The sequence below is a fragment of the Carettochelys insculpta genome, chromosome 2, assembly GCF_033958435.1.
Source record: "Carettochelys insculpta isolate YL-2023 chromosome 2, ASM3395843v1, whole genome shotgun sequence".
Classification (NCBI taxonomy): domain Eukaryota; kingdom Metazoa; phylum Chordata; order Testudines; family Carettochelyidae; genus Carettochelys; species Carettochelys insculpta.
In genome coordinates, this window is record NC_134138.1 from 281,004,308 (window position 1) to 281,030,131 (window position 25,824).

Consider the following 25,824-nt stretch of genomic DNA (forward strand, 5'->3'; position numbering starts at 1 on the left):
CCTGCCCCTCCCAGTGTCTGCACACGGCCAGCACCAAGTTCTCTCTGTCCCAGTAAGGTTTCATCATGTTCACATGATAGACCCGGTGGCTGTGGGCCCGGTTCGACAGTTCCACCACATAATTCACGTCATTCAGCTGTTTGATGACCTTGAAGGGCCCATCCCAGGCCGCTTGCAGCTTCTTCCGCCGCACAGGTACAAGGACCATCACTTGGTCCCCGGTGGCATAGGCTCGGGCCCGGGCCCTGGCGTTACGGTCATGCCAGACCTTTTGCTTCCTTTGGGCCATCGAGAGGTTCTCCCTGGCCAGGCCCATGAGCTCGGTGAGTTTCCCCCGGAAGGTCAGTACATACTGTACCACTGACTCCCCTTCAGGAGAGGCCGTCCCCTCCCACTCTCCTCTGAGCAAGTCCAAGGGTCCCCGTACCCTCCTTCCGTACAGCAGCTCAAACGGGGAGAACCCCGCGGATTCCTGGGGCACCTCCCTGTATGCAAACAGCAGGTGGGGTAAGTACTTGTCCCACTCATGGGGGTATTGATTCATGAAGGTTCTCAGCATCTGCTTCAGAGTCCCATTGAACCTCTCCACCAGCCCATTGGTCTGCGGGTGGTAGGCTGTGGCCCAGGTGTGCCAAACCCCACACTCGTCCCACAAGCTTTGCAGCAGGGCCGACATGAAGTTGGACCCCTGATCTGTGAGGACCTCCTTGGGGAACCCCACTCTGCTGAAAATGGACAGCAGTGCATCCGCCACGGTGTCAGCGTCGACAGAGGTCAAGGCCACAGCTTCCAGGTATCGCGTGGCAAAATCTACCACCACCAAAATATATTTCTTCCCCGAACGCGTTGCCTTGCTGAAGGGACCCACTATGTCCATAGCCACTTTCTGGAAAGGCACCTCTATGATGGGCAGTGGCCTAAGGGCAGATTTCCCCTTCTCCTGGGTCTACCCCACCCTCTGGCAGGGATCGCAGGACAGGCAATACAGACGGACAGCTGCAAAGATCCCTGGCCAAAAAAAGGTCTGTAACAACCTTTCCCTGGTGCGATGGATCCCCCAGTGTCCTCCGAGTGGGACATCATGGGCTAGGTACAGCAACCTGCGCCGGTACTTTTGGGGAACCACCAGTTGCCTCTGGACCTTCAATGGCTCCGCTTTGCATCTGGGAACCCATTCCCGGTACAGGAATCCCTTTTCCCACAGGAATCTCTGCCTGCAGCCCTCCCCCAGCTGTGGAGCTGGGCTGAGACTGGCCATTTCCCTCAGCTTCTGCAAGGAGGGGTCTCTCTGCTGCTCTGCCTGGAACTCTTCGGCCGGGGTGGAAGCCACTTCCCCTTCCCTGCCTGGCTCCAGCACCACTGGCCTGTGAGATCTGGTTTTTGGGGGCCCCCTTTCTCTCAGGGTTGGCCCCTGTGGCTTCGGCTGGGCATATACCCCCGAATCTGGGGAACGCACCCCTCGTTTTCTTTGGCTACGGGTCAAGACCAGGGCACGAGGGCGTTCACCTGGCCAGTTCTCCAGGTCACCCCCTATCAGTACATCCCCCGGCAAATGGCTGTGCACGCCCACCTCCTTGGGGCCTTCCTTATCCCCCCATTTCATGTGCACCCTCGCCATGGGCACCTTGAAAGGGGTCCCATCAATTCTGTTACAGGCAGGTGGGAATTGGGTGTCATGAGGCCTGGTGCCACCACCCCGGGTCGGGCCAGCGTCACGCCAGCGCCTGTGTCCCAGAACCCCATGACCTTTTTCCCGTCTACCTCAAGGGGTGTGAGACACTTGCTCCGCAGAGGCAGTGCCGCCCCCACTCTGTAAACTGACCTCTGAGCATTTGGTCCCCCTGAGGAGCTGGTCTGTGGGGCGGACTCGGCCCAATCCGAGAGCCCACTGTCAGCACCACCCGCCTTGGCCGCCAGCCCCTCTGGCTTCTGGGACTCCACCCAGTTGACTCCATGACCCCCCGGTCTGCTCAACCTGTCTGGGAGCTTGGGGCACTGGGCTGATCTATGCCCCTTTCGCCCACAGCGATAACAGCCTGGGTCGTGTTGTGTCCCTCGGGCTGGCTGCTCTGTCCAGGCTCTGCTTGGCTCTCTGGGGGGGTGGGTGGCCGGCCCCTCTTTCCTGCACTCGCCCAAGAGGTGGTCCCCTCTGTCGTACAGGCAGGAACCGGTCTCTCTGAGATTCTCGGTCTCTCCGGGACTCCCTCTCTCTCCGGGACTCCCTCTCTTTATGGGGCTCACTTTCAAACCTGGCCCGGCTGTTTGTGAAGTCATCTGCCAGTTTCCCTGCATTGTGTGAATCCCCAGGCCTCCGGTCCACGAGCCGCACCCTCAGGTCAGGTGCGCACATCTTGTAGAATCGCTCCACGACCGCCAGCTCGATCAGGTCCTCTACGGACTGGACTCCCATTCCGAACGCCCACTTCTGGTAGTATTGCTTCAGGCGGGCGGTTGTATCTACATAGGTTTCCTCTGGTCTCTTCTGCGCTTCCTGGAACCTCTTCTTGTACATCTCCGGAGTCAGCCCGAACTTATGCAGCAGGGCCTGTTTGACCCGTTCATAGTCCCCAGGCTGCAGCCCCTCCAGCTGGCTGAGCACCGCTGCGGTCTTCTGGCCTAGCAGGGTGGTGAGGTGTCGGAGGCATTAGGCTGGGGCACCTCATGCAGCTCACAGGCTCGCTCAAAGGCGGTAAGGAACTCGTCCATGTCCCCTGGGTCCTGACACTGGGCCAGCACACGCGTCTCCAAGTGACTGGCCACCCCGAGCCGCCGGGCCCTCTCCCCGCTTACCGCAGCTGGGGCCTCTTGGCCTCTCGCCTTTGCCATGGCCCACTCATGCTCCTGCTCCTGCTCTTGCTCTCTCTCCTCCCGCTGTCTCTCTTGTAGCTGGCGCTCGTGCTCACGCTCTCTGTCCCGTTCCTGGTGCTCGTGTTCCCTCTGCCGTTTCTGGGCTTCCAGTTCCTTTAATTTCATCTCGAGCTCCAGCCATCGCAGCTCTGCAGCGGGGGACTCTGCCCGCGATGGACCACCGCTAGCTGAGCGCGACCTGGTGGGCACCGTGTGTGTCTGACAGCATCGAGCCCCCACTCCTGTCGGAGAATCCGAAACGCTTCCCGAGGGTGACCGGCCACTTCCTGCAGGGACAGGCTCCGGCCTCCCGGATCGGTCATTCTCTTCCAGCTGGGCAATCAGCTGGGCCTTGGTCGCCTTCCCCACGGTCAGGCCCCTCTCTCTGCACAGCCCCGCTAGCTCTGCCTTCAGGAGTCGGGTATAATCCATCTCCTCACTGTCTCCTCAGGTATCGACTCACCAGCAGCAGCTGCAGGAATTGCTCTGTTCCACCTCTGGCTCTTGTGAGGCCCCTTCCTTCTCCTGCGCTCAGTCTGCCACTGCTGGGAGCTCATCCGTGGGTACAGTGCATCCCACTGCTGACACCAGTGTGATGCGGTTCAGGGGTCCCCCTGCACTGCACCCCGTCCACTGGCAGGAGTGACTCTCACTCAGCAGGTACAACAGGAGGTTTATTAGGCAACAGATGCCCAGTTTCTCACAGAAGCGTCAGTACAGCAGTCAGAGACAGTCCTTCCAACCCGTCCTGGGGAGAGGAGCCCGAGGGGTGCCCCTCTGAGGTGTAGCTTTCCCCCTCCTCAGGCTGGCTGCCTTCCAGCTCCCTCTCCCCCTTGCCTCTAACTGCCACCCCCCCAATTCAAAACCAGCTCGGCTCCTCCCTCCTCTTTGTTCAGGGCAGAGGTGTTACCTGCCAGCCTGGGTTATAGCCCCAGGGTCATCCTTAGCCAGTGGGAGCTGCTCTGCTTGTCTCACACATCCAGCCTGAGTCTCACACATGCACTCCTCCCCCACTCCAACACAACACCACAATTCTCTCACTGGGAAACGGGAAGAGGAGCCGCCCGCTGAGTCAGTACACAGTGGCAAGGCTGAAAGGCCCAAGTTCCCCACCGGAGGCCCTGGCACCGCCTGCAGGACCTGAGGCATGGTGCCCGAAAGCAACAGTAACACACTTGGCACTCGGGCTAATGGCGCCGAGGTCCCCTGTTGAAATGGTACCTGGCTCAACATCACCAGCAACAACAGTACCAAGTGGCCAGGCATCCACAAGGGAGGTTCCTAACTGCCTGAGGCGCCTGTGCCGATGGTATTTGAGGCAAGGAAGCCGAGAGGGCCAAAGAGGAAGCCTCCGATAGGCAAGGTGGCTCCTGCGCCTGGTCCCTTGGAGGGGCGCCCAGCGATGCCAAGCACAGCACGGGGGAGCACCCAGAAGTGCCGAGATGGAAGTCGCCATAGAGGGAGTCCTGTGGCTTGCTCCTGTGTCTCATGAAAAGACCATGGGGTCCAAAAGGGCCCCAGTGTCACTCCTTGCACAGTTGGTGGTCACCTGTTATGGTCCAAGAATCAGCTGCAGTGCCTGAGATGGGATGCAGACCAGGTACTCCCACTCGTTGCCCAACTCAAGTACTACGAGTCCAATTCTGACGCCGACGCATCTGATGCCGAGGACCAGGGTAGTGTCATCGGTCCCGGGGCCTGCACCCATGTCTGCTGGACCAGCACCGCTTCAAGTAGAGCCACTGGTCCAGCGCCAAGACTGGGGACAATGCTGACAGCAAAGACGTCTGGGTAATCCCAACTTGGTGTTGGCCCCTTAGAAGGTATGGAGCGAACGGGCAAAGGCAGCTTCCTGCCTGACGCACGGTGGCCACGTCTCTCCCCCGGCGGCGATGGTCCTCGTGGCATAATCTGCACGAGGCCCTGTGCCACTCTAAACGCCTCTGGCGCCAAAGGAGCTCAGGTGAATGTGGATCCTGCCTTGCACTGGCACGGACGCATGCGCCTCGTGACTGGGACCACGGCACAGTGCATCAGGCGCCTTAAGGTCGTCTCAGCACTTGGCTGACAAGGGAGAGCAGCCCCTGTCATGTCACTCTTATGCGGCACCAGGGACTGGCCCCTATGTTGCCTGGCCACCAGGCGCCAGTCCTTGCTCACAGAGGGGGTGTGCTGGATGGAAGCTGGAGGCGTGTAAGTGTAGGGTTTGGGGACAGCCTATACCTCCTGATTAGCAGCACTGCCATGGGCAGCCGCATGGCCCCACAGTATGCCAACACTTCTATGGCTGACATAGAACAACGTTTCCTCTGCTCTTGTCCCCTCTTACTCCTCCTTTACTCATGCTACACTGATGAGATCTTTAGTGACCAACGTCGCCGTCCTCGAGCAAGCTGGAATCCCAACCATGCACACCCTCCTCAGGCAGCGTCGACTCCGCTGGCTTGGCCACATCCACAGAATGAATGATGGAAGGATTCCAAAAGACATCCTGTATGGTGAGCTAGCCTCTGGCAAAAGACCTCCCGGACGCCCCCAGTTGCGCTACAAAGATGTCTGCAAGAGAGACCTCAGAGAGGTAGACATCGAGCTGGACAACTGGGAAGAACTAGCAAACGACCGCAGCAGATGGAGGCAGGGGTTACACAAGGGCCTTCAGAAGGGCAAGTTGAAGATCAGACAGCTAGCAGAGGAGAAGCGAGTGCACAGAAAGCACAATAAGGACTTGCCAGACACCCACCACATCTGCAAGAGATGCAGCAAGGACTGTCATTTTCGTGTGGGTCTTTATAGTCACAATAGACGCTGTAAATGAAGTCCTCAATTGAAACTTTAAAGGGCGCGATCCATAGTCTATGCAGACTGAAGGATGCCTACTAAACTGATGAGATCTTTATCATTTAGACCCACGGTAAAGAGACTCTGGAAAAATTCCAGAGAGATTTTAACAACCCGCAACCCACTATTAGTCTCAGCCTTGACTTCCACACGAGGGAGCCATTTCTTGGACACCACAGTACAAATCACTGATGGCCACACTGACATCACTCTCTACTGGAAACCCACTGACTGGCACACTTACTACATACCTCCAGCTTCCATCCAGCACACACCACTTGATCCACTGTCTATAGTCAAGCCCTTAGATACAACCTCATGTGTTCCAATTCTACTGACAGAGAGAAAAACTTTAAGACCTCTACCAAACATTCATAAAACTTAACTATTCACTGAGAGAACAAAAAACCCACAAACAAACAAACAAACAAACCAACCAGAAAAACCACAGATCAACAGGGCCAGACAAAACCCAGAAACCGGCTACTTCAAGAGAGGCCCAAGAAAGTCAATAACAGAACACCACTTGTCATTACCTACAGCCACCACCCCTGCAGCACATCATCAAAACCTACAACCTGTACTAGAACACGATGCCACACTCTGGAAGGGCCAAGGTGAGAGGCCTGTTCTCTCCTACAGACAACCGCCTAACGTCAGGAAAATGCTCACTACCAACCACAGGCCACACCACAGTAATACTGCTCCTGGAATTTTCCCTTGCAACAAACCCCATTGCCAACTTTGTCCACATATTTGTTCTGGAGACACCATCACTGGAGCTAACCACGTTCATGACAAGATTAGAGGCGCATTCTCCCGTACCTCAACCAATGGTACATATGCCACCATGTGCCAGCAATGCCCCTCTCTATGTACACTGGACAAACTGGGCAAACATTTTGCCAAAGAATGAATGGGCACAGAGCAGACATTAGGAATCTGAATACACATAAACCTGTCAGTGAGCCTTTCAGTGGAGTGGCCGTTCTGTTAAAGACCTGAGAGTGTGCCCTATGACAAGAGACTTAAACAGCAGATTACAAAGGGAAATGCGTGAACTGGAGTTCATGCTCAAATTCGACACATTAACACTTGGCCTCAATAGAGACAGCCGTTAGCTCACGCATTACAAGGACACTTTCCCTTGTGTGATATTCGTACTGATCTCAGACAATTAGTCGTCTCCCCCCCGCCCCCCGAGTTCCACGTATCTGATTTGTCAGTTTTTATTTCATTTTTTTGACCACCGTGCTACATAACTATCAGTCTGTACATGTAAGGCCATAGATCTGAAGAACTGGGTCTGCCCCACAAAAGCTCATCACCTAATACATTGTTAGTCTTTAAAATGCTCCGTGACTGCTGGTTTGTTTTGTTGAACCCTCTTTGAGTTCCGGCAAGGAGTTCCCAGGGTTGACAGCTTATCACTTAAAAAACCCAAAAGAGAGTATTTCTTTTTTTTTTTTTTTTTAAATCTGTCGCTTATTAATTTCACTGGGTGAGCCCTAGTGCTTGCACTTTGTGAAGGATTAAACAACACTTCCTTATTCACTTTCTTAGCACCAACCAAGATCTTATAAACCTCCATCATAACCCCAGACAGAAAAATCCCAGTTGTCATTTTAATCTCTCCTCCTCTTTCCTACCCCTAATCATTTCAGTAATCCTTCTCTGAGCCTTTTCCAATTCCAATATATTTGGGGGAATGGGGTGACTTGACAGCTGACACTATTCAAGATGCGGGCATACCATGGATTTATATAGCAGCTTTATGATATTTTCTGGCACATCTATCCCTTTCCCAACAGCTCTTCATATCCCATCAGCTTTTACCCTGCGGCTGCACACCGTGTGGATATTTTCAAAATACCATCCACAATGACTGCCCCATCTTTCTACATGGTAAAAGCTAGCCCTGCATTGGAGGTGTGTGGCCAAGAGGAAGTCACTGCCATGGGGAGCCCCACATGGTTGGGGGGTGTCAATACCTGGGGGACACAAATCCTGGGACAGTTCCCATCTTCCCCAAAGGGCTCGTATTCCTACTGGCACCCTCTCCCCTTTCCTGCACAGTGGGGCTGGCGGATAAGAGGCAGATTTTGCTCTGTCCATTTCCCCAATCCCAGAAAACCCCTCAAATTCCCTCCAGCTTGTCACCCTTGGCCCAGCTGGGGAAGGTCTCCCCAGCCCCACAGGAAGGGACATGCCATGCACCCTAGGGGCTTCTGTGCCATCTCCTATACAGGGGATGTTGGTGTCCTCAGAGGTTGGGGGAGCCACTGTCAGAGAGGGCTGCCTCTCCCCACCCAGCACCCAGGAACATGCCCCAGCCACATTACCAGCGCAGTATCCAGGGGGAAGCACGTCATCCTGCCGGTAGCACTCCTCTCCCACCAGCTGCCTCAGAGCCTCAGCCACCAGCCCTTTGTAACTGAAGGGAAGAACACACGGGTCAGAGCAAACCCCAGACAGGACCCCCAGCCTCCTGCCTCCCCTGCTGCGCAGAATGTCCACGCCCATCAAGCCCACCCTTCCTGAGGCCACGGGGGCCTACAGCCCTACCACTGTTTCATGAACCCGGGGCTGGCTGCACCAGATCGACCCAGCCCCGCTGCTCAACAGCCTGAGAAATCCACATTGCTGGGCAGCAGTTAGGCCAACCCAAGCCCCGGTGAGGACAGCGCTCTGCCGACAGAGGCGTTCGGCCCTCTCCAGCTCCCGGCTCTCATGGCGAGGAGGAGCGCCTCCCACAGCCTCGTCTCCAAGGAAGTGCTGCAGCACAGCACTGCGGCCCTGTGCTGTAGACCCCAGGGTGTGCTTCCTGCATGCAGGGCACCAACCCCAGCTGCAGGCACAGCACAAACCTCCTCCAGCTTGCCCTCGCCTTGGCCCTGCCCTCCCCAGGCCAGTCACTTCCTGCCTCCCCCGGCACCTGCCATGCCAGGCCAGATACCTCTCCCACCTGTCCTGTCCTCCCTTCCCTTCCCTTCCCTTCCCAGGCCAAGTGCCTCTTCCCCCACCCCCCACCAAGCTTTGCCAACCCATCCCAGGCCAGGCAACTCTCCTGCCTCACCCCCGAGGACGGGCATCACCCGCCTTTGCTTTGCAGAAGAAACTTCTCCTCCCAGAGCAGGAGCAGAGAATGCTACCGAGCTGAGCAAAGGTCTCCGGAGCTCGCGCTGCCTGGGCCCCACGCTCCCCGGCTGACCTAAGGCTCCTGCAGGCATGCGAGCACTGGCAGCAGCCCCGTTCACGCTCACCAACCCCCACCAGCAACATGCATGGCGCTGACGAGGGTGCCTTGCCCGGAGCCTAGTCACATGCCTGTTGGCCTATAGAGCCTGGTGCTGCCCCCGATGGCCCGCTGCCCTCCCCCGCTCCCTCCAGTGACCCATAGGGCCCACTGCCCTCCCCCCCCAAGTGATGCGTACGGCCCGCTGCCCTCACCCGCCCTCCCGCGACCCCTACGGCCTGCTGCCCTCATCCCCCGCCCACGACACGACCCAAATGGACAGCTACCCTCACCCCCCACCCGTGACCCGTAGGGCCTGCTGCCTTCATCCCCGCCCATGCCAGACACCCGTACGGCCCGCTGCCCTCACCCGCGCGCACCCCAGCGACCCGTACGGCCCGCTGCCCTCACCCGCGCGCACCCCAGCGACCCGTACGGCCCGCTGTCCTCACCCCCGCGCACCCCAGCGACCCGTACGGCCCGCTGTCCTCACCCCCGCGCACCCCAGCGACCCGTACGGCCCGCTGCCCTCACCCGCGCGCACCCCAGCGACCCGTACGGCCCGCTGCCCTCACCCGCGCGCACCCCAGCGACCCGTACGGCCCGCTGCCCTCACCCGCGCGCACCCCAGCGACCCGTACGGCCCGCTGTCCTCACCCCCGCGCACCCCAGCGACCCGCTGCCCTCACCTCCGCGCACCCCAGCGACCCGTACGCCCCCTGCCCTCACCCGCGCGCACCCCAGCGACCCGTACGGCCCGCTGCCCTCACCCGCGCGCACCCCAGCGACCCGTACGGCCCGCTGTCCTCACCCCCGCGCACCCCAGCGACCCGCTGTCCTCACCCCCGCCCACCCCAGCGAACCGCTGCCCTCACCCCCGCCCACCCCAGCGACCCGTACGGCCCGCTGCGCGCACCCCAGCGACCCGTACGGCCCGCTGCCCTCACCCGCGCGCACCCCAGCGACCCGTACGGCCCGCTGCCCTCACCCGCGCCCACCCCAGCGACCCGTACGGCCCGCTGCCCTCACCCCCGCGCACCCCAGCGACCCGTACGGCCCGCTGCCCTCACCCGCGCGCACCCCAGCGACCCGTACGGCCCGCTGCCCTCACCCCCGCGCACCCCAGCGACCCGTACGGCCCGCTGCCCTCACCCGCGCCCACCCCAGCGACCCGTACGGCCCGCTGCCCTCACCCGCACGCACCCCAGTGACCCGTACGGCCCGCTGCCCTCACCCGCGCCCACCCCAGTGACCTGTATGACCTGCTGCCCTCAGCCCCCCACCGCAACATTCCACCCTCCTACCTCACCCCCCCCCACCGCCACCCAGGCCTCTGACCTGTATTTCCTGTTGACATCGTCCGTCGTCAGGGCGTGGTCGAACATGAGCACCCGACAGCCTGGGTCGAGGCGTGGGCCGCTGTAATCCCCGCACTCCAGTTCCAGCGCGGAATCCAGCAGAGAGAGGTAGCGGCGCATGATCAGCGCACAGGGGCTGCCTGTGTCGGGAGAGAGACAGGCAGTGCTGCTCTTTCCCTGCTCACTCCAGCACCCTCCTTTCCTGGGGCGGGCGCCAGCTCCCAGCCCGGGCTCCATCCATGGCCCCACACCTCTCTGCCCTTCCCCCTTTCCTGGCTAGGTCTGCCATATCCAACCCGGGAGCCCACCTCACACCCCTAGGCCTTCAGCCAGCCTTGAGTTTCCTGGGCAGAGGACTGACGTACTCATGACATTGGTGATGAAGGCTGGAGAGAACACCTGGTGCAGGACAGCCTGGGGGAAGTGCCTGAGCTGGAACATGGACATGAGGATGTTGACAGTGGCCAGGGGCGAGCTGGCTGCCTTCTGCTCCAGGATGGCCTCCAGCTTGGGGAAGAGCTCGCTGTGGTTAGATGGCCGGTAATTCATGCGGCTGAAGGGAAACACCAGCTTCTGGATCACCTGCAGCCAGAGAGAGAGGAGTGAGGCGGGGGCAGGTGGGGGCATGGAGGATGGACTGGCCTTGTCCTGAAAGGGCCCTTCCCTGGTAGCTGCACCACCCTCAGATCTGGGCCTCTGCTGCTGCCCGGGGCCTGGCAGGACACTCACCTTGCTCTCCAGCTGCTCTCCATGCTTCAGCAGGAAGGCGGCAATGGTGTCGAGCAGGCGTGGCTCACGCAGCCGGTGCCGGGCCATGTACTTGGCAATCAATGCCATGGTGTAGGGGGTCAGATTCTCGGCCTTCCGTGGGAGCCATTCTGCAGCGAACACCACAGAGCAGGGCTGCATCAGCAGGACATCAGATACTGCCCTGCCTGGCACCTCACCTCCTGGCACAGCTTGGCCTGGACATGGGGCACTGCCACGCCAGGTCTCTGCATGGGACGCCTGGGGTCCAGCTGACACAAAGACTCTGCTCCCACAGACACCCTGGTTGAGGCACACAACCCCACACTCCCTCCTGCCCTCGGGGAGGCACGCTCCTGTGTGGACAGCTGGCGCAGGGCAGCTCCCCATGCCAGGCATCAGGAGCCAACGAGACGAGCAGCCGTGAAGCTGCCTCAGCCAGGGACAGGTGCACTCCCCTGGCCTCAGCAGCAAGGCCAGATTACAAAAGGGGCTTCAAGAGCAGCAGCCTTGAAACAAGAGACCCAGCTCAGCCCAGGGCCTTAGCTGCAGCCGGCTGTTCCTGGCACGGAGACGGAAGGCAGCTTCAGGCACGGACATTCCTGCCCCCGCAGCCGGAGCTGAATCACCATGACTGGGAAGCTCTATCCCTGTGACTTCCATTGACCCAGCACATCATCTCTAGGCTGGTGCACACGGACATAAAAATCGCAGGAATACTGGTCACAGGGCCTGACACCTAAACCACCAGAGCTGGGGCAAACCAGCGAGATGGTACCTGGTCTCCTCTGCCAGTCCCAGGGCAGCTCCCACACAGGCTGCTGGGGCCCCGGAGCTCTTCAGAAGAGAACAACTGCCTGTACAGCAGGAAGAGGACAGCCCCCCCCTCCCCTTCCGCCCAAATGGCAGAGGTCCTTTCGCTCCAGCTGCCAGAAGGTGACTGGCTGGTAAGAGCACCCTTGGAAGGTGGCTGTGCACGGCCCTCCCTCGGCCCCGTGGGGAGGCACTAGCGCAGCTGAGCTCAGGCAGCTGCAAGAGCAGACAGGGAGAGGCCGTGGAGAGGGGCCCAGAGTGCGCAGCCAAAGCCAGGAAAAGGCGCAGGGCCATCGGGGGAGGCAGCTGCCCACGGCCCTCACCTGCCATGCTGCGGATGAAGCGCTCCTGGCGGTTCTCGTAGAAGAGCTGCGAGCTGAAGATGGCCTCCAGGGCCTTGTTGCTGGCCTCCTGCGCACACAGGGCCAACATCTCGTCCAGCAGGGCCAGCTCATGCTCGCGCACCGTACTGACCTGCCCCAGCGTGTGCCTCACCAGGCGCAGAATCTTGCGATTGTTGAGTAGCTGCTGGTCGGGGGCAGCGCGGCCCTGCAGCGCCTGGGCGCGGAGCCGGTAGTAGGAGAGCAGGAGGAAGAGGGTTTGTGGGTGGCGCTCCTTCTCCAGGTGCCGCTCCAGGCTGCTGAGGCAGGACTCCACCAGGGGGTGGGGGCTGGAGGGATGAAGTCTCATCACGCTGCTGAACACCATGGAGACATCCTTCTGATTGAAGTGCCCCATGCGGCTCCGGGACTCGTCCTCGAGCACCTGCACTAATGCTGACTCGCCAGGGAGGCCTGGAGACAGAGCAGGGAACAGGGAGCCTTACCTCAGCTGGGAGCTGGGCTTTGCCTCTGGCCCCCTCAGAGCCTCCCTAGCAGCTCAGGTCACTAGTGCTGCTGACAGCATGGGCTGAGTCCTGTCAATCAACCCACAGCTCCTGAGGCAGTGCCAGGAGGCCCAGCTGGACTAGTGCGCCCAGCGCCGCGGGCGGCCAGACCCCAGCAGCCCCTCCTGAGCAGAGGAGGGAGAAGTGACAGGAGGCTGCCGTCAAAGTGAGAGGCCTGCAGAAAGGGACCCACTGCACTGCTGAGCCCTGCACGTGGGCTTCAGGCCCAGTCTGTAACCCCCACCTGTCGGAGCCACTAGGACACACTGCAGGTCTCCCCTCCAGCACCCTGCTCCAACTTCAGCATCTGCAGCTCTCGGGGAGGGACCTCAGTTAAATCAGCTGCTCCTGAGAACCGTGCTCTACAATTTCAGCTTCAAACAAATAGGCTGTAGCCCTTGTGCTCGCAAAGAAAACCTCAAAATGTCTCTTGAGAAGAACTCCTGCCATGACACTGGCCCAGTGCCCAGCCAGCCGGAAAGTCCGGCTTGGAGCACGGTGGCAGCCCATTGCTTGCAGAGGGCAGATGCTGAAACCTGAGAGGTCAATTTCCTATGATAGCTCTGGGCTAGGCTGAAGCTCAATGAAGTCAATGAAGACCTGTTGACTTTGGTGGGCACAGGACTGGACCCCGCCCCCCAGATGACACACTGGCCTTGCAACCTCACTGTACGTTGTACGGGGAGGAACGTCATGTCTCCATCAGTCCGGGGACTGCAGCACTGACCAAGCCAATCATTCCCAACTCCTGCCTTCATTTAAATTACTATCTTAAATTAAAGTAACTGAAGAAATGGCAGCAGCTGAGCCACTAACAATGACCACCACTGAGTGAAGGTCAACTCCCTAGGGCAGGGCAGGGCCCGGCCCAGACAGTGACAGTGACAGTGATGCTGTATTTGAGAGAGAGGGAGACTGAAGTACAAGGAGGGACAGCGAAACAGGCCCTTGGCTCAGAAGTGAAGGCCATGAAATCCCCGCGAGACTCTTCCATTTGGTTTCAGCACGGTCACTCGGAACGTACACAAGCTGTTGAACAAAGGGAATCCAACAGGACAAGAGACAATCAACAGGCTGACGGGCAATGCCAAGAGGCTTATTGAGCCCAACAGAAACCCGGTGGCTGAGCTGTGTGACTTTGCCCTCACCCATAACCAGTTCCAATCTGAGGACAACCTACAGCCAGCAGCACTGCTATGGCACCTGCAGGGCCCCACCATGGGCCAACGTTTTCATGGCTGCCCTAGAACAGGATTTCCTCAGCTCCTGCTCCCCAGCACCCGCCTCTACCTACACTACCTTGATGACATCCTCACGGGAAGGAGACCCTTGAACGCCACAGGGATTTCAACAATTTCCCTCCCACCATCAGCCTCAGCCCAGACCATTACACACAAGAGATCCACTGCCTGGACCCTCCAGTGCAAGTCAGTGATGGTCACAAACACCACTCTATACTGGAATCCCGCTGAGTGCTGCTCCTAACGACGCGCCTCCAGCTTCCACCCAAGACCCATCACACGACCCAGGCTTTACAACTAAGGCCTAAGATAACCACATCTGCTCCAATCCCACCAACAGACAAAAAATCTACTTTTATCAATCATTCTTAAAGCTTAGCTACCCACCAGGAGACGTAACAGACCAGACTGACAGGGCCAGACAAGCACCCAGAAGTCACCTTCTTCATGATAGGCCCAAGAAGGTAAACAACAGAACACCCCTTGTCATCCCCTATAGCCCTCAGCTTAAACCCACCCAGCACATCACCGACAATCTACAACCCACACCGGAACATGACCCCTCACTCTCTCAGGCCCTGAGTGACAGGCCTGTCCTCTCCTACTGACAGACATCCAACCTCAAGGCAATACTCCGCAGCAGCCACACACCACACCCTAGAAATACTGACTCAGGAACCTGTCCCGGCAACAAACCCCACTGCCAACCCTGTCCACATACCTATGCAAGTGACACCATCACAGGATCTACCCATATCAGCCACACTGCCAGGGGCTCGTACACCTGCACATCCACTAATGATGGGCTGTATGTCAGCAATGCCCCTCTGCCACGGACACTGCCATCTCTGCACCAAAGGATGAATGGACATGAGTCTGTCGCTGGGAACTAGCACACACATGAACATGTCACTGGGAACCCTTTAACCTCTCTGGCCATTCAATAAAGCAGTATTTCTTAACATGTTTTTATAAAGTACCACCCGACTTCTCTCATGTGCCCCTAATGGTACGTGTACACCCATTGAAAAACAGGGTCCTAAAGTCAGATGAGGTCTTGAAGCAAGTGCCAGTCAGCCTTGCCAGATGACTGTCCCCTTTTCAGGAATCAGATCCGTTTTGCGTACCACCCAGTTACACCTCACTTAAAAACCACTGACTTACACAAACATGCAAATTATCACAGAAGACTGCCACTGAAAACGTGCTGACTTTCTATTGTCTCATTTCCAAAAAAATGAATTGGAATATAAATATTGTACTTACATTTCAGTGTAAGGCATATAAAGCAGTAGAAACAAGTCACTGCCTGAAATGAACTTTAGATCATACTGACTTCACTATTTTTTTTTTTAAAGTACGCTACGGTAAAAACTAGGCAAATATCTTGCTGAGTTAATAGACCTGTAGCCAACCAGGCTCGGGCTCCCCAGAAACGAGGCTGCACCCAGAAGGCGAGTGCTATATTTGGTTTATTGAAAGCGCGTGACACCCGCGACGGGAGCCCCGGAGATGCCGCACTCACCAGTGGGGGAAAACCCGACGCGTCAGAGCTTCGCTTGGGGAGAGGCTCTGTAACAGGCCTCCTAACGCTAGCTGATAAAACTCAACTCACTAACATAAGATTGCCTAAAATTGCCTATGCATTCCTTATCACTATCTCTTGTGGCCTACTGCCAGCGTAGCCTTGAAGTGTTGGCAAGTGTGCTTTGTTCTGCAGGTGTTGTCATAGGATTCCTCTGAGGGCTCACAGAGGGGTCAGACTGCTCTCATGAGACTGTTACGCTGTCTTCTCGCACCCTACACTCCTCCCCGCGACCCCTTTGTGAACGCCGAGGTCAATAGGAATTAAGTGAGGTGGTTGATGCTCTTCTGGCAACGCAGCGTGCACCTGTGGAACAGACTTGAGAACAGCATATGAGAGCAGTGAAAGCAAAGTTTCGCAAAAGGGTATAGCTCTGCAAGAGAGCAGGAGCAGCACTGACACCTATAAAGAGGGGTCGGACTGCTCTCATGAGACTGTTACAAAATCTTCTCGCACCCTACAAGGCCACTGGAAGATCTTAGTCTGCTCCCAAGGGTACACGTACCCCTGGTTAAGAAACACTGCAGTAAAGGATTTAAAAGTAACTGTTCTTCTACAAACGGATTTTACCACTAGATGACAAAGGGAGACATCTGAATTGGAATTAATTTGCAAATTTGACACATTTAACCAGGGCCTGAATAGAGATCTTAACTATCTTACAAGGGGAATTTCCCCACATGGGATATTCACAGGAATGGGACACATCCTACTCAATTTGCTTCATCAGCTGGTCTGACTTGTGGCAGGTAACCCTGTTTTTCCTTCCTCCCTTTCTCCTAGCAACAGCAGGGAAAATCTTAGCTCAAATCCTTGCAAACCGATTCCTGCCACCCTCAGAAGAAATTGTCCCAGAATCCCAGTGTGGCTCCTGACCATTCTGAGGAACAGCAGACATGACCTTCACTACCCGGCTGCCGCAAGAAAACTGTTGTGAACACAACCAAGCCTTACACATGAGTTCCGTCGATCTGACCAAAGCATCCGACTCAGTCGATCGTAGCGCCCTGTGGACCATCCTCTCAAAGATCCGCTGCCCCAAAAAATTCATTAGCATTTTAAGGCTGCTTCACAATAACATGATTGGCACAGTACTGAGCAACAGGGGATCTGAAAGTGACCCCTTTTAAGTCAAAACGGGAGTCAAGCAAGTCTACGTCACTGTCCCGTCACTGTTCTGCATCTTCATTGCCATGACCCTTCACTGCATTGGTGGCAAGCTGCCAGAGGGTGTGAAGACTGTCTGCAGAATTAACAGAAAGCTTTTCAATCTCAGGAGACTGAAGGCTAAAAGCAAGACCTCCACAACCTCAATCATGGAGCTCCAGTACCCAGGTGACAATGCGGTTGTTGCTCCTTTTCTCCCACAGCTCTTCCGACCATCCTAAGTGCCTTCGCTGAAGCATAGAAGAGTCTCAGCCTCACACTGAACATAAAAAAGAGCAAGGTGCTCCGCCAACCTTCACTGACTGGACAATCTCATGCACCTTCTACTGAAGTCAATGGAGGACGGCTGGAAAATATGGAGCACTTCCCATACCCTGGATGTCACATTTCTGCTAAAGTTGACATTGATGTGGAAATCCATCCGTGCAAGCTCTGCTTTTGCCTACCTGACACAAAGGGTCTTCGAGAACCTGGGGACATCCATCCCAAGACAAAGCTCCTTATATACCATGCAGTGGTTGTTCCAATGCTACTATATGCATGTGAAACCTGAACAACATACCAGCAACATCTGAAGGCATTTGAACAATATCATCAACACTGCCTCAGGAGAAGCCTAAATATCTTGTGGGAGGACAGACACATGAACACTAGCATTCTGGAAGAGCTGAACATGAGCAGCATTGAAGCCATGATCATTCACCAACAACGTCACTGGACTGGTCATGTGGTTTGGATGTCTGATCCGTGCCTCCCAAAACAGATTCTGTTTTCCAAGTTGGAGGAAGGCCAGAGGAGCATTGGGGACCAGCGGAAGTGACAAGGACGTGCTGAAGGCACACGTGAAAAAGGGCAGCATCAGTGTCAACACTTGGGAGAACCACGCCCAGGACCATCCCCAGTGGGGAGCGGCAATCCATGAGGGGGTTGTACCATTTGAGAGGTCCCACCGCAATGCAGACAAGGAGAGGTGGAGAAGAAGAAAAGAGCATCAAAAACTGTCCCATGCCCCTCCAACAGCTACCAACACCTGCCTCTTCCGTGATAAGATCTGCAGCTGCAGAATGGGGATGATCAGCCATCAATAAACTCACAAATAGGAGGGTGACATGAGGATGTCCTACTCGTTATTGAATGACCAGCAAGGAGAAGGAACTCCCTGATACAGGAAGTCACTGAAGCCAAGAATTTAGCAAGATTCAAAGACAGATTGGATGTTGATGTAGTTACCAAGATCACCTCTCATAGTTATTGTAACACAAACTCTGCAGGGATTTCAAACCACTCATCTCTCACTATTAACAGCGGAATGAAACCTACTGCTGGGGAAAGACTGGCCCACCTTGTAAGTAGAAGGCTTTTTCCTGTAGCCATATCATAAGGTCTGAGGCATCTGTCTGCAGCCACATTCGGAGAGCAGCCACCACTGGCAGAGTCACATCCTTTCATTCCATTGAAAGGATGTTAGAAGAATGAAATATTGGGCTGTGACGAGGGTGATCCTGTCCCAATGGGATCCGTTATGGCTCAAGAACAACCATGTCTGCGACGAAGTGGGGGGTGTATGAGGGGTTTGAAGGTTTGCATGCAGAGGGGGTGGCACTCGGTCTCCCTGGATGTTACTGGTTTAATGATGGGCGGCGAGGAGTATGTTGTTATGGGGACCAGCATGGAACTTGGGACCCAGTGTCCCAGCACGGATGGCACAGATGGTTCTGGCCAGTGGAAAGACAATGGGCTGTGGAGAGAAGACCCCGGTGACCTGACTGGTTGGTTCCAGCCCAGGAGCGGGAGGATGAAGGACTGATGGGAGGAGAGGTGGAGAAGAAAGGGACCCAGACGCCCCTGTTTACCTGACCAGAAGAAAAAGGACAGAGCTCTTGGTATTTTGGCTGGAAGGAGCGGCCTCCTGGACTGGGCAGAGGGAGCAGACAGAGCCCACTCGGCTGCAGGGGGGACTCAGATGTGCTGTGCTGAGGGAGGCCAGGCCTACAGGCTCTGGGAGTTCCTATGATGTGCTCAGGTGCTCAACAAACCTCCTGTTTCACACTGGCTGAGAGTTGCTCCTGTCTGGAGAACAGCGTTGCATGATGACCTTCAGAGCACTGCTGCCAGCCCAACTGACGCTTGGTTCCTTCTTGACAACTACTCTGACAGCAGGGAAGGAGGGTGGGTATCGGAACAGAGGTGAACCCCACATCTCTAAGACCCACTTCTGAGAGATGAGTAAATGTCCTCCCTTTGGGTACTTGTTCATATCGATTCCAGTCGTGTGACTCCCCAAGGAGCCAGGGTGGGAATCAGAGAGTTATGGAACGGAGGTCTGCTCTACCTACTCTGGCCTGCTGGTCTATGGCCTAGTGTACTGACAGCATAGATCAAGGACCACATTATTGCTCTGCATACGCCCCATCTTGGAACTTGGATGAGAAAAGTGGTCAAAGAGGGTTGTGCTCTGGTTGAGTGAGCCATGCTCACCAGGGCCGGGATTTGCCCAGCTCTGAACACTTACGGATACCATCTGTAATCCAAGATGGGATATGCTGGGATGAGACAGGGAGACCCTTTACGTGTTTGGCAACAGCTTCAAATAGACGGAACGACTTCCCGCGGTCGATACCAAAAGCAAGCCCGCTTTGAACAGCCAGGGAGTGCAGCCATCTCTGGTGTGCAATGACATGTGGCTTTGGGTAGAAGACGAGCAGAAATATCTCCTGCCCCATATGACTCTGAAAAAACATTTTTGGGCAGGAAGGACATGTGGGGTCCGAGAGACAACTTGTCCTTATGAAAGACAATGTGGGGGCTCTGACATCAACGCTTTCAGCTCGCATACTCTCCTCGCTGACGTAATCTGCATTAGAAATTCACTTTTCATGAAAGGAAAAGAAGTGAGCAAGTGGTCATGGGCTCAAACGGTGGGTCCATGAGCTTTCAGAGGACCAAGGTAAGCTCCCATTTTGGGAGAGGTGGTCATCAATGGGACAGATCCTTTCTAAATCCTTGGGAAAAACACACGACCAAGGGGTTTGCAGATACTGACTGCTCTCCCACAGTGGAATGTAGAGATGGCTGCCGGGTGAACTCTGATGGATGACAGGAACAACCCTTACTTTTTCAGGTGTAGAAAACAGTCCGGGATAGTTGGGCTGGGTGTCTGGGCTGGGGCTAGCTGATGCTGGGCACACCAGCACAAAAACCTCTTCCACTTAGGCTGTGTCTACACTTGGAGAAAACTTCAAAATAGCTATGCCAATGGTCATTTCAAAGAATACTAATGAGGTGCTGAAATGCATATTCAGCACTTCATTAGCATGCCGCCCACCATGGCACTTCGAGATTGCTGCTTTTCACTCCCGCATGGCTCGTCCAGATGGAGGTCCTTTTTGAAAGGACCCCGCCAGCTTCGAAATCCCTTTATTCCAATCAGCAGACGGGAATAGCTCCTATAAACTCCAGCCTCTGAGTTGGGATAAGAGTTGATTTGTCCAGGTTGAGCAGTACACCTAGCCTTTCGAATGTGCTCATACATAGGTGGACATGTGACTCTACCTGTTCCCACGAAGGCCTCTCAGCAGCCAGTGGTCTAGGATAAATGTACCATCACCACGTATTTGGTGAACATGCAGGGGACTGTGGAGAGACCAAAGGGCAGCACTGCACGCTGGCAAAGAACATGACATGCGACAAACCGGAGGAACCCTCTTTGTTGTGTGAAAGTAGGCCCCTTTCATGCTGTAGGTAGTGTACTGCTCCCCACCCCCGCCCGAGTCCAGGGAAGGGAAACCTGAACTTACGAGCGCATACGGAATCTCGACTTTTCCATAACCCCGTTGAGAATATGGGGGGGGCGGGTCCCAAATAGGTCAGAGGCCCCAGTTTGCTTTGGTGACGAGGAAATATTGGGAGGAAACACCCTTGCCCTTTAGCTTCTGAGAAACCTCCTCCACTGCCCCTCCAGCTCGGAATGAGCGCACCTCTGGCGAAGGAGTTGTGTGTGAGAAAGGTCCTTGGAGAGGCAAGTGGAAGACGGGTGGAAGCAGAGCCGTAACTAGTGACTTTTGCACCTGAGGCAATATAAAACTGTGCTCCCTTATATACTCATAGTAATTACTTGGTAGAAAAAGGGAAAATACATAACCACCACCACCACCACCACACAGCTCATGCTGGTTGCGGTTAGGGCGGGGGCCTGGGGATGCCTGGCTCTGGGGGAGAGGTGGGGAATGGGTTTAGAGCAGGGGTTGGGGTGCCTGGCTCTGGAGGACGGGAGGCAGCTGGGGTTAGGGCGGGAGCCTAGGGGTGCCTAGGTCTGGGGCAGTGGTGGAGGACAGGTTTAGAGCGGGGGTTGGGGTGCCTGGCTCTGGGGCAGAGGTGCAGGATGGGTTTAGAGCAGGGGCCTGGGGGTGGGCATTGTCCTCCATAAGCGTTCTGAAAATCTGGCAACCTTAGACTAGACTGGCCTGGCCTCCCACAGAGCTGCTGGGGATCCCCGGGGGGTCAAGATGCCTCCCAGAGCTGCCCAGCACAGCCACAGCCAGGAGCTTCTGTGCGCCTCGCAGGGAGCCTCATTTATGTGGCTGCTATCAGCATGTTCCCCCCAGGGAGTGTGGGGGGCAGCAAATGCTTCCAGCCTACCTGCCAGCAGGCCAGGAGCCCTGCAAGTCTGCTCCCTTGCCCCCGCACTGGACACAGAGGCTGCAGCTGCCCTGCGTGGGAGGCCAGACCACTCTAGGGGTGCCAGATTTTCAGAATGCCTGCATAGGACAATGTCCAACCCTAGAACCAGGTCCCCCGAGGCCCCCCGCTCTAACCCCAGCCCCCTCCCCTAGAACCAGGCACCCCGAGGCCCCCCGCTCTAACCCCAGCCCCCTCCCCTAGAACCAGGCACCCCGAGGCCCCCCGCTCTAACCCCAGCCCCCTCCCCTAGAACCAGGCACCCCCAGCCCCCCGCTCTAACCCCAGCCCCCTCCCCTAGAACCAGGCACCCCCAGCCCCCCGCTCTAACCCCAGCCCCCTCCCCTAGAACCAGCCACCCCAAGGCCCCCGCTCTAACCCCAGCCCCCTCCCCTAGAACCAGCCACCCCCAGCCCCCCGCTCTAACCCCAGCCCCCTCCCCTAGAACTAGGCACCCCCAGCCCCCCGCTCTAACCCCAGCCCCCTCCCCTAGAACCAGGCACCCCCAGCCCCCCGCTCTAACCCCAGCCCCTCCCCTAGAACCAGGCACCCCCAGCCCCCCGCTCTAACCCCAGCCCCTCCCCTAGAACCAGGCACCCCCAGCCCCCCGCTCTAACCCCAGCCCCTCCCCTAGAACCAGGCATCCCCAGCCCACCCCGCAACCGTACATTCTGGCAACTCACTGGTGCTGCCGCCAACATAGCTGGGGACGGAGCGCTGTGCCAGGCTGCAGCCACACAGGCAGCATTGGGCCGCAGGAGCCACGGTGGGGAAATGGCGGTGACGGGCGCCACCTCCTCTGCTGCCATGGCACGAGCTCATCCCACCACGTGGAGGCATGTGCACAGAGCGGCGGGAGAGACGTCCCACGTGTGCAGCTCTTCCTGCATTGCGTGTCCAGGGGCTGCATGCAGCTGGGGGATGCATGGCTGCCCAGCACAGGCTCAGGCCGTGCTGTGTCTGCTGCCTGCCACCAGCCCAGCCCCACTTCCCGCTGGGACCTGCCGCATGGCCCCACGACCGGGGCTCAGGGCCGTAACACAGGTGAGGGCACGCGTGGCACTCGCCTGCACCCACGCTATGGCCCTGGGCGGGAGGGGCACAGCTGGAGCACATGTCCTGCCTCCACCGTGAGCAGGACCCAATGGTCTGAAGTTATAAGGGCTGACATGCGGAGGAAGCAGCACAAGAGGGTGCGGGTCTGGTTCACGGCTGGGAAGATGCTCGGCTGCTCTGGCCGCTGGCGGAAGGAGTCCTGCCTGCAGTACTGGGCACGGTTGTGCTATTGCTGCTGAGGCCTGAAGGACCCCTCTAGGCAGACGGGAGTGCATCCCCGAGGAGCACACGGCTCCACAGGTGTCTTTAGGCCACGGAGCTGAGTCCGTTTGCTCAGAAAACAGGCCTGAGTGCTCACAGGGAAGGTGCTGAAGAGAGCGCTGGACCCCTGGCGGGAGCCATGCCAAACATGCAGGAGCACTCCAGGAGATACCATTGTGGGCTGCCAAGTCCCCTGCATCCAAGGAAGCTTGAGGAGCCGTCACAGCCCTCACTCTTCCCTCCCCCACTAACGCAGCAAACGAGGAGCGAGACCCCTCCAGGAGCAGCTCTTTGTGTTTAGAGATGGCGTGCCAAGCGTTAAAACTGTCCTTGCTGCGGACAGCGTGTTGGTTTGCTATCCTCAGCTGTAAATGCCCCGTGGCATAGACCTTCTCACCAGCAACTACAGACCACACCACAGTAACTAAACCTGGAACCAAGCCCTGCAACAAACCTCGCTGCCAACTCTGCTCACCAGCACCATCATCACAGGACCTAACATCAGGGGCTCTTCCACCTGCACATCTACTAACATAATACATGCCATCACGTGCCAGCAATGCCCCACGGCGATTTACATTGGCCAAGCTGGACAGTCTCTATGTAAAAGAATAAATGGACATAAATCAGACATCAGGAACAGTAACATACAGAAACCCGTAGAGAACACTTCAATCCTCCTGGACACTCAGTAACAGATTTAAAAGCAGCCATCCTGCAACAAAAAATTTCAAAAATAACCCCGAAAGAGAAACTTCAGCGCTGCAATTCATTTGCAAATTTGACACCTCAACCAAGGACTGAACAGAGACTGGGAGCGGTTGGCCCATTACAAATGCAGTTTCTCCGCTCTTGAGGTTCACACCTCCACACTAGCTACTGACAATGGGCCACATACATCCTCCAACTGAACAGACCTTGTCAGCTCCAGCCCTGCCCTTCATGAGACCCCATCTTTCCTCCCCTGGAACCCCCCGCTCATGCACCTCATGAAGCAGGTCTGTGCCCATGAACGCTCATGCTCCAAAACATCTGTCAGTCTGTGAGGTGCCACAGGACCTCCTGTTGTTTTTGAAGATACAGACTAACTTGACTACCCCTCTGATACTTCCTACCACCCAGGTCTAGGTCCATGATTTCTATGGCCATGGGCACAAGTGCCAGCTGCCCTGGCATGCCACCTCATTTACAACTGAGACACTGCTGGGCACGGGAGGGTGTGGAAGCTTTCCTCTCAGTTCCTTCGGCGGTGGGAAGAATGGAAGCAGGGATCTGTCAGATGGTCAAACTGGTTTTCTGAATGGTTTTAATAAGGGGGAGGGCAGCACTCAACAGACCTTCCGGAGTTCATCAAGATGTCTGCCACCTCCACCTTCTCCTCCACTTCGATGGAACTAACCATCACAAACCAATAACTAATTAACTAGAACAACAAGTCAAGGCAAACAAGCGAGCAGCATTCCAAACTAAGATGGACGGTGAGAAGGAGTTGAGAGGCGGTTGGGTCAGCGAGATTATCCATAGCACATCATTCCAGCACCAACCCAGGTAGCTCCACAGCTGGCCCAATGGATGCCGGTAGGGGAAAAGTTTCCAGTGTCTGTGCATGCGGTGCACACACACCTGATTGGAAAGGACTGGAACAAGCACTTGAAGAACAAATCTTCCTATGGTTAACAAAACTTTGCTTGCCGGCATTAAAATCACTCGGAAACAGTTGTGGCTGTGACATCCCTACTTCTTTATTGTTTTGTCTTGGGGCCCTACTTCCTCGCAGTTTGTCTCTCTGGTTTTCTGTTTCTGTCTGTTGCAACCTCATTTTGCTAAATGTAAATCCATTGAGGTGGTGGGTTCTAATTGGTTGTTAATACAGTAAACTCTTTCATTTGACAAAGCGGGTCTTTGCCCATGAAAGCTTATGTTCCAAAAAAATCTGTTAGGCTGTAAGGTTTCCTCATTGTTCTTTCCTACCTGACATTCTATCACCCAAAACTCTCAAATAACCAGCATTTTTAGCAAAAGGCAATTTTAGTTCCGTTTTCCACAAGTACAGTACAGTGAAAGTAAGCGCAAATGGAGAACACACAGTATAAGTTTACAGCGTACAACACAATAAATCCCCAAAATATGCAGCTTCAGGTTGCGCTTAACTAGCTTTAACGCGAGTTAAGCGTAACTTGAAGCCATTCTGTGGCTATCTGCCTGTCGGGCTCCCCCAGCTGGGGGAAGCTGGGCTGGCAGACAGCTGCGACGCTGGAGGAGACAGCTGCACCACCTGGTTCCCGTCTCCCGCCCTGACTTATGCAGAATGTAACCCCTACATAACTCGAGCTTTTCCTGTACTATGGTGTTGGTAAATAAAATGTTCTGCATACGTTTTTCCTTGTTTCTTAATATCTCAGCTTGCTTTTCTTTAGTGTTACACATTGCTAGGCATACCTCTCTATTATCCAAAATATTTGAATACCCAGCAACCTCCCGGTCCCAGGGCTGCACAATAAGAAAGAGTTTACTGTAGCTCAGTAAAATGATTGCTTATAGTTCAGCTAAGCATGACTCAAGTTTCACTACATTAACTGGGTTCCCAAAGTCCTGAGGTCAGAGCCACCAGACCTCCACACCCAGCTGAAACTGGAGTTCCACGTACAGCCTAGTCTCAACCGGCCACCAAGCAAAGCTGGATCGCCCAGCTGGGAATGGTGAACCCTGGATGCTCAGCTTGTGTGTTCTGTTTGGGTAACTGTTAATAGAGGGTAAGCAGAATATGACTTGTGTTTGGCCTGGCATCTGTGGTGAGCTCCAGCTTGAAAGGTACAGCCTGTCCTGCCCCTCAGGGTTCCTGGGGGACGATGGGGCCTGGGTTAGTGGAGCATGATTCTCATTAGCACTTATTTTAAAATTAAGAACTGTGAACCACTAAAACCTCTGCCTGGCTGCGCAGAAGGTAAGATTATGCCCTCTTGAGGCATAGGAACTGGATAAGGGTGGGTGTTACTATGGGGATTACTTATTGGCTTAAGTGTAATTCACAGCACACTTGAATCTGGGGCAAGGAGGGCTATGGTGAACGCTCCTTAGCCACGTTAAGAGCGTGTTACTGCTGTAGCCCACTG

The 25,824-nt window shown here is 56.0% G+C and overlaps 1 protein-coding gene across 2 annotated transcripts in view; it reads right to left on the bottom strand.

The window, feature by feature from the left end:
* FASTK (Fas activated serine/threonine kinase) overlaps positions 1-25,824 on the bottom strand; it is a 62,770-nt gene that overhangs the window by 33,482 nt on the left and 3,464 nt on the right. For both annotated transcript variants that reach the window (XM_074985398.1, XM_074985399.1), the window contains 5 exons: positions 12,162-12,632; positions 11,008-11,156; positions 10,644-10,860; positions 10,259-10,418; positions 8,028-8,119 (listed from right to left, as the gene is read on the bottom strand). In XM_074985398.1, coding sequence (XP_074841499.1) covers positions 8,028-8,119; positions 10,259-10,418; positions 10,644-10,860; positions 11,008-11,156; positions 12,162-12,632 — 1,089 coding nt within the window. The remainder of the gene's footprint in view (positions 1-8,027; positions 8,120-10,258; positions 10,419-10,643; positions 10,861-11,007; positions 11,157-12,161; positions 12,633-25,824) is intronic.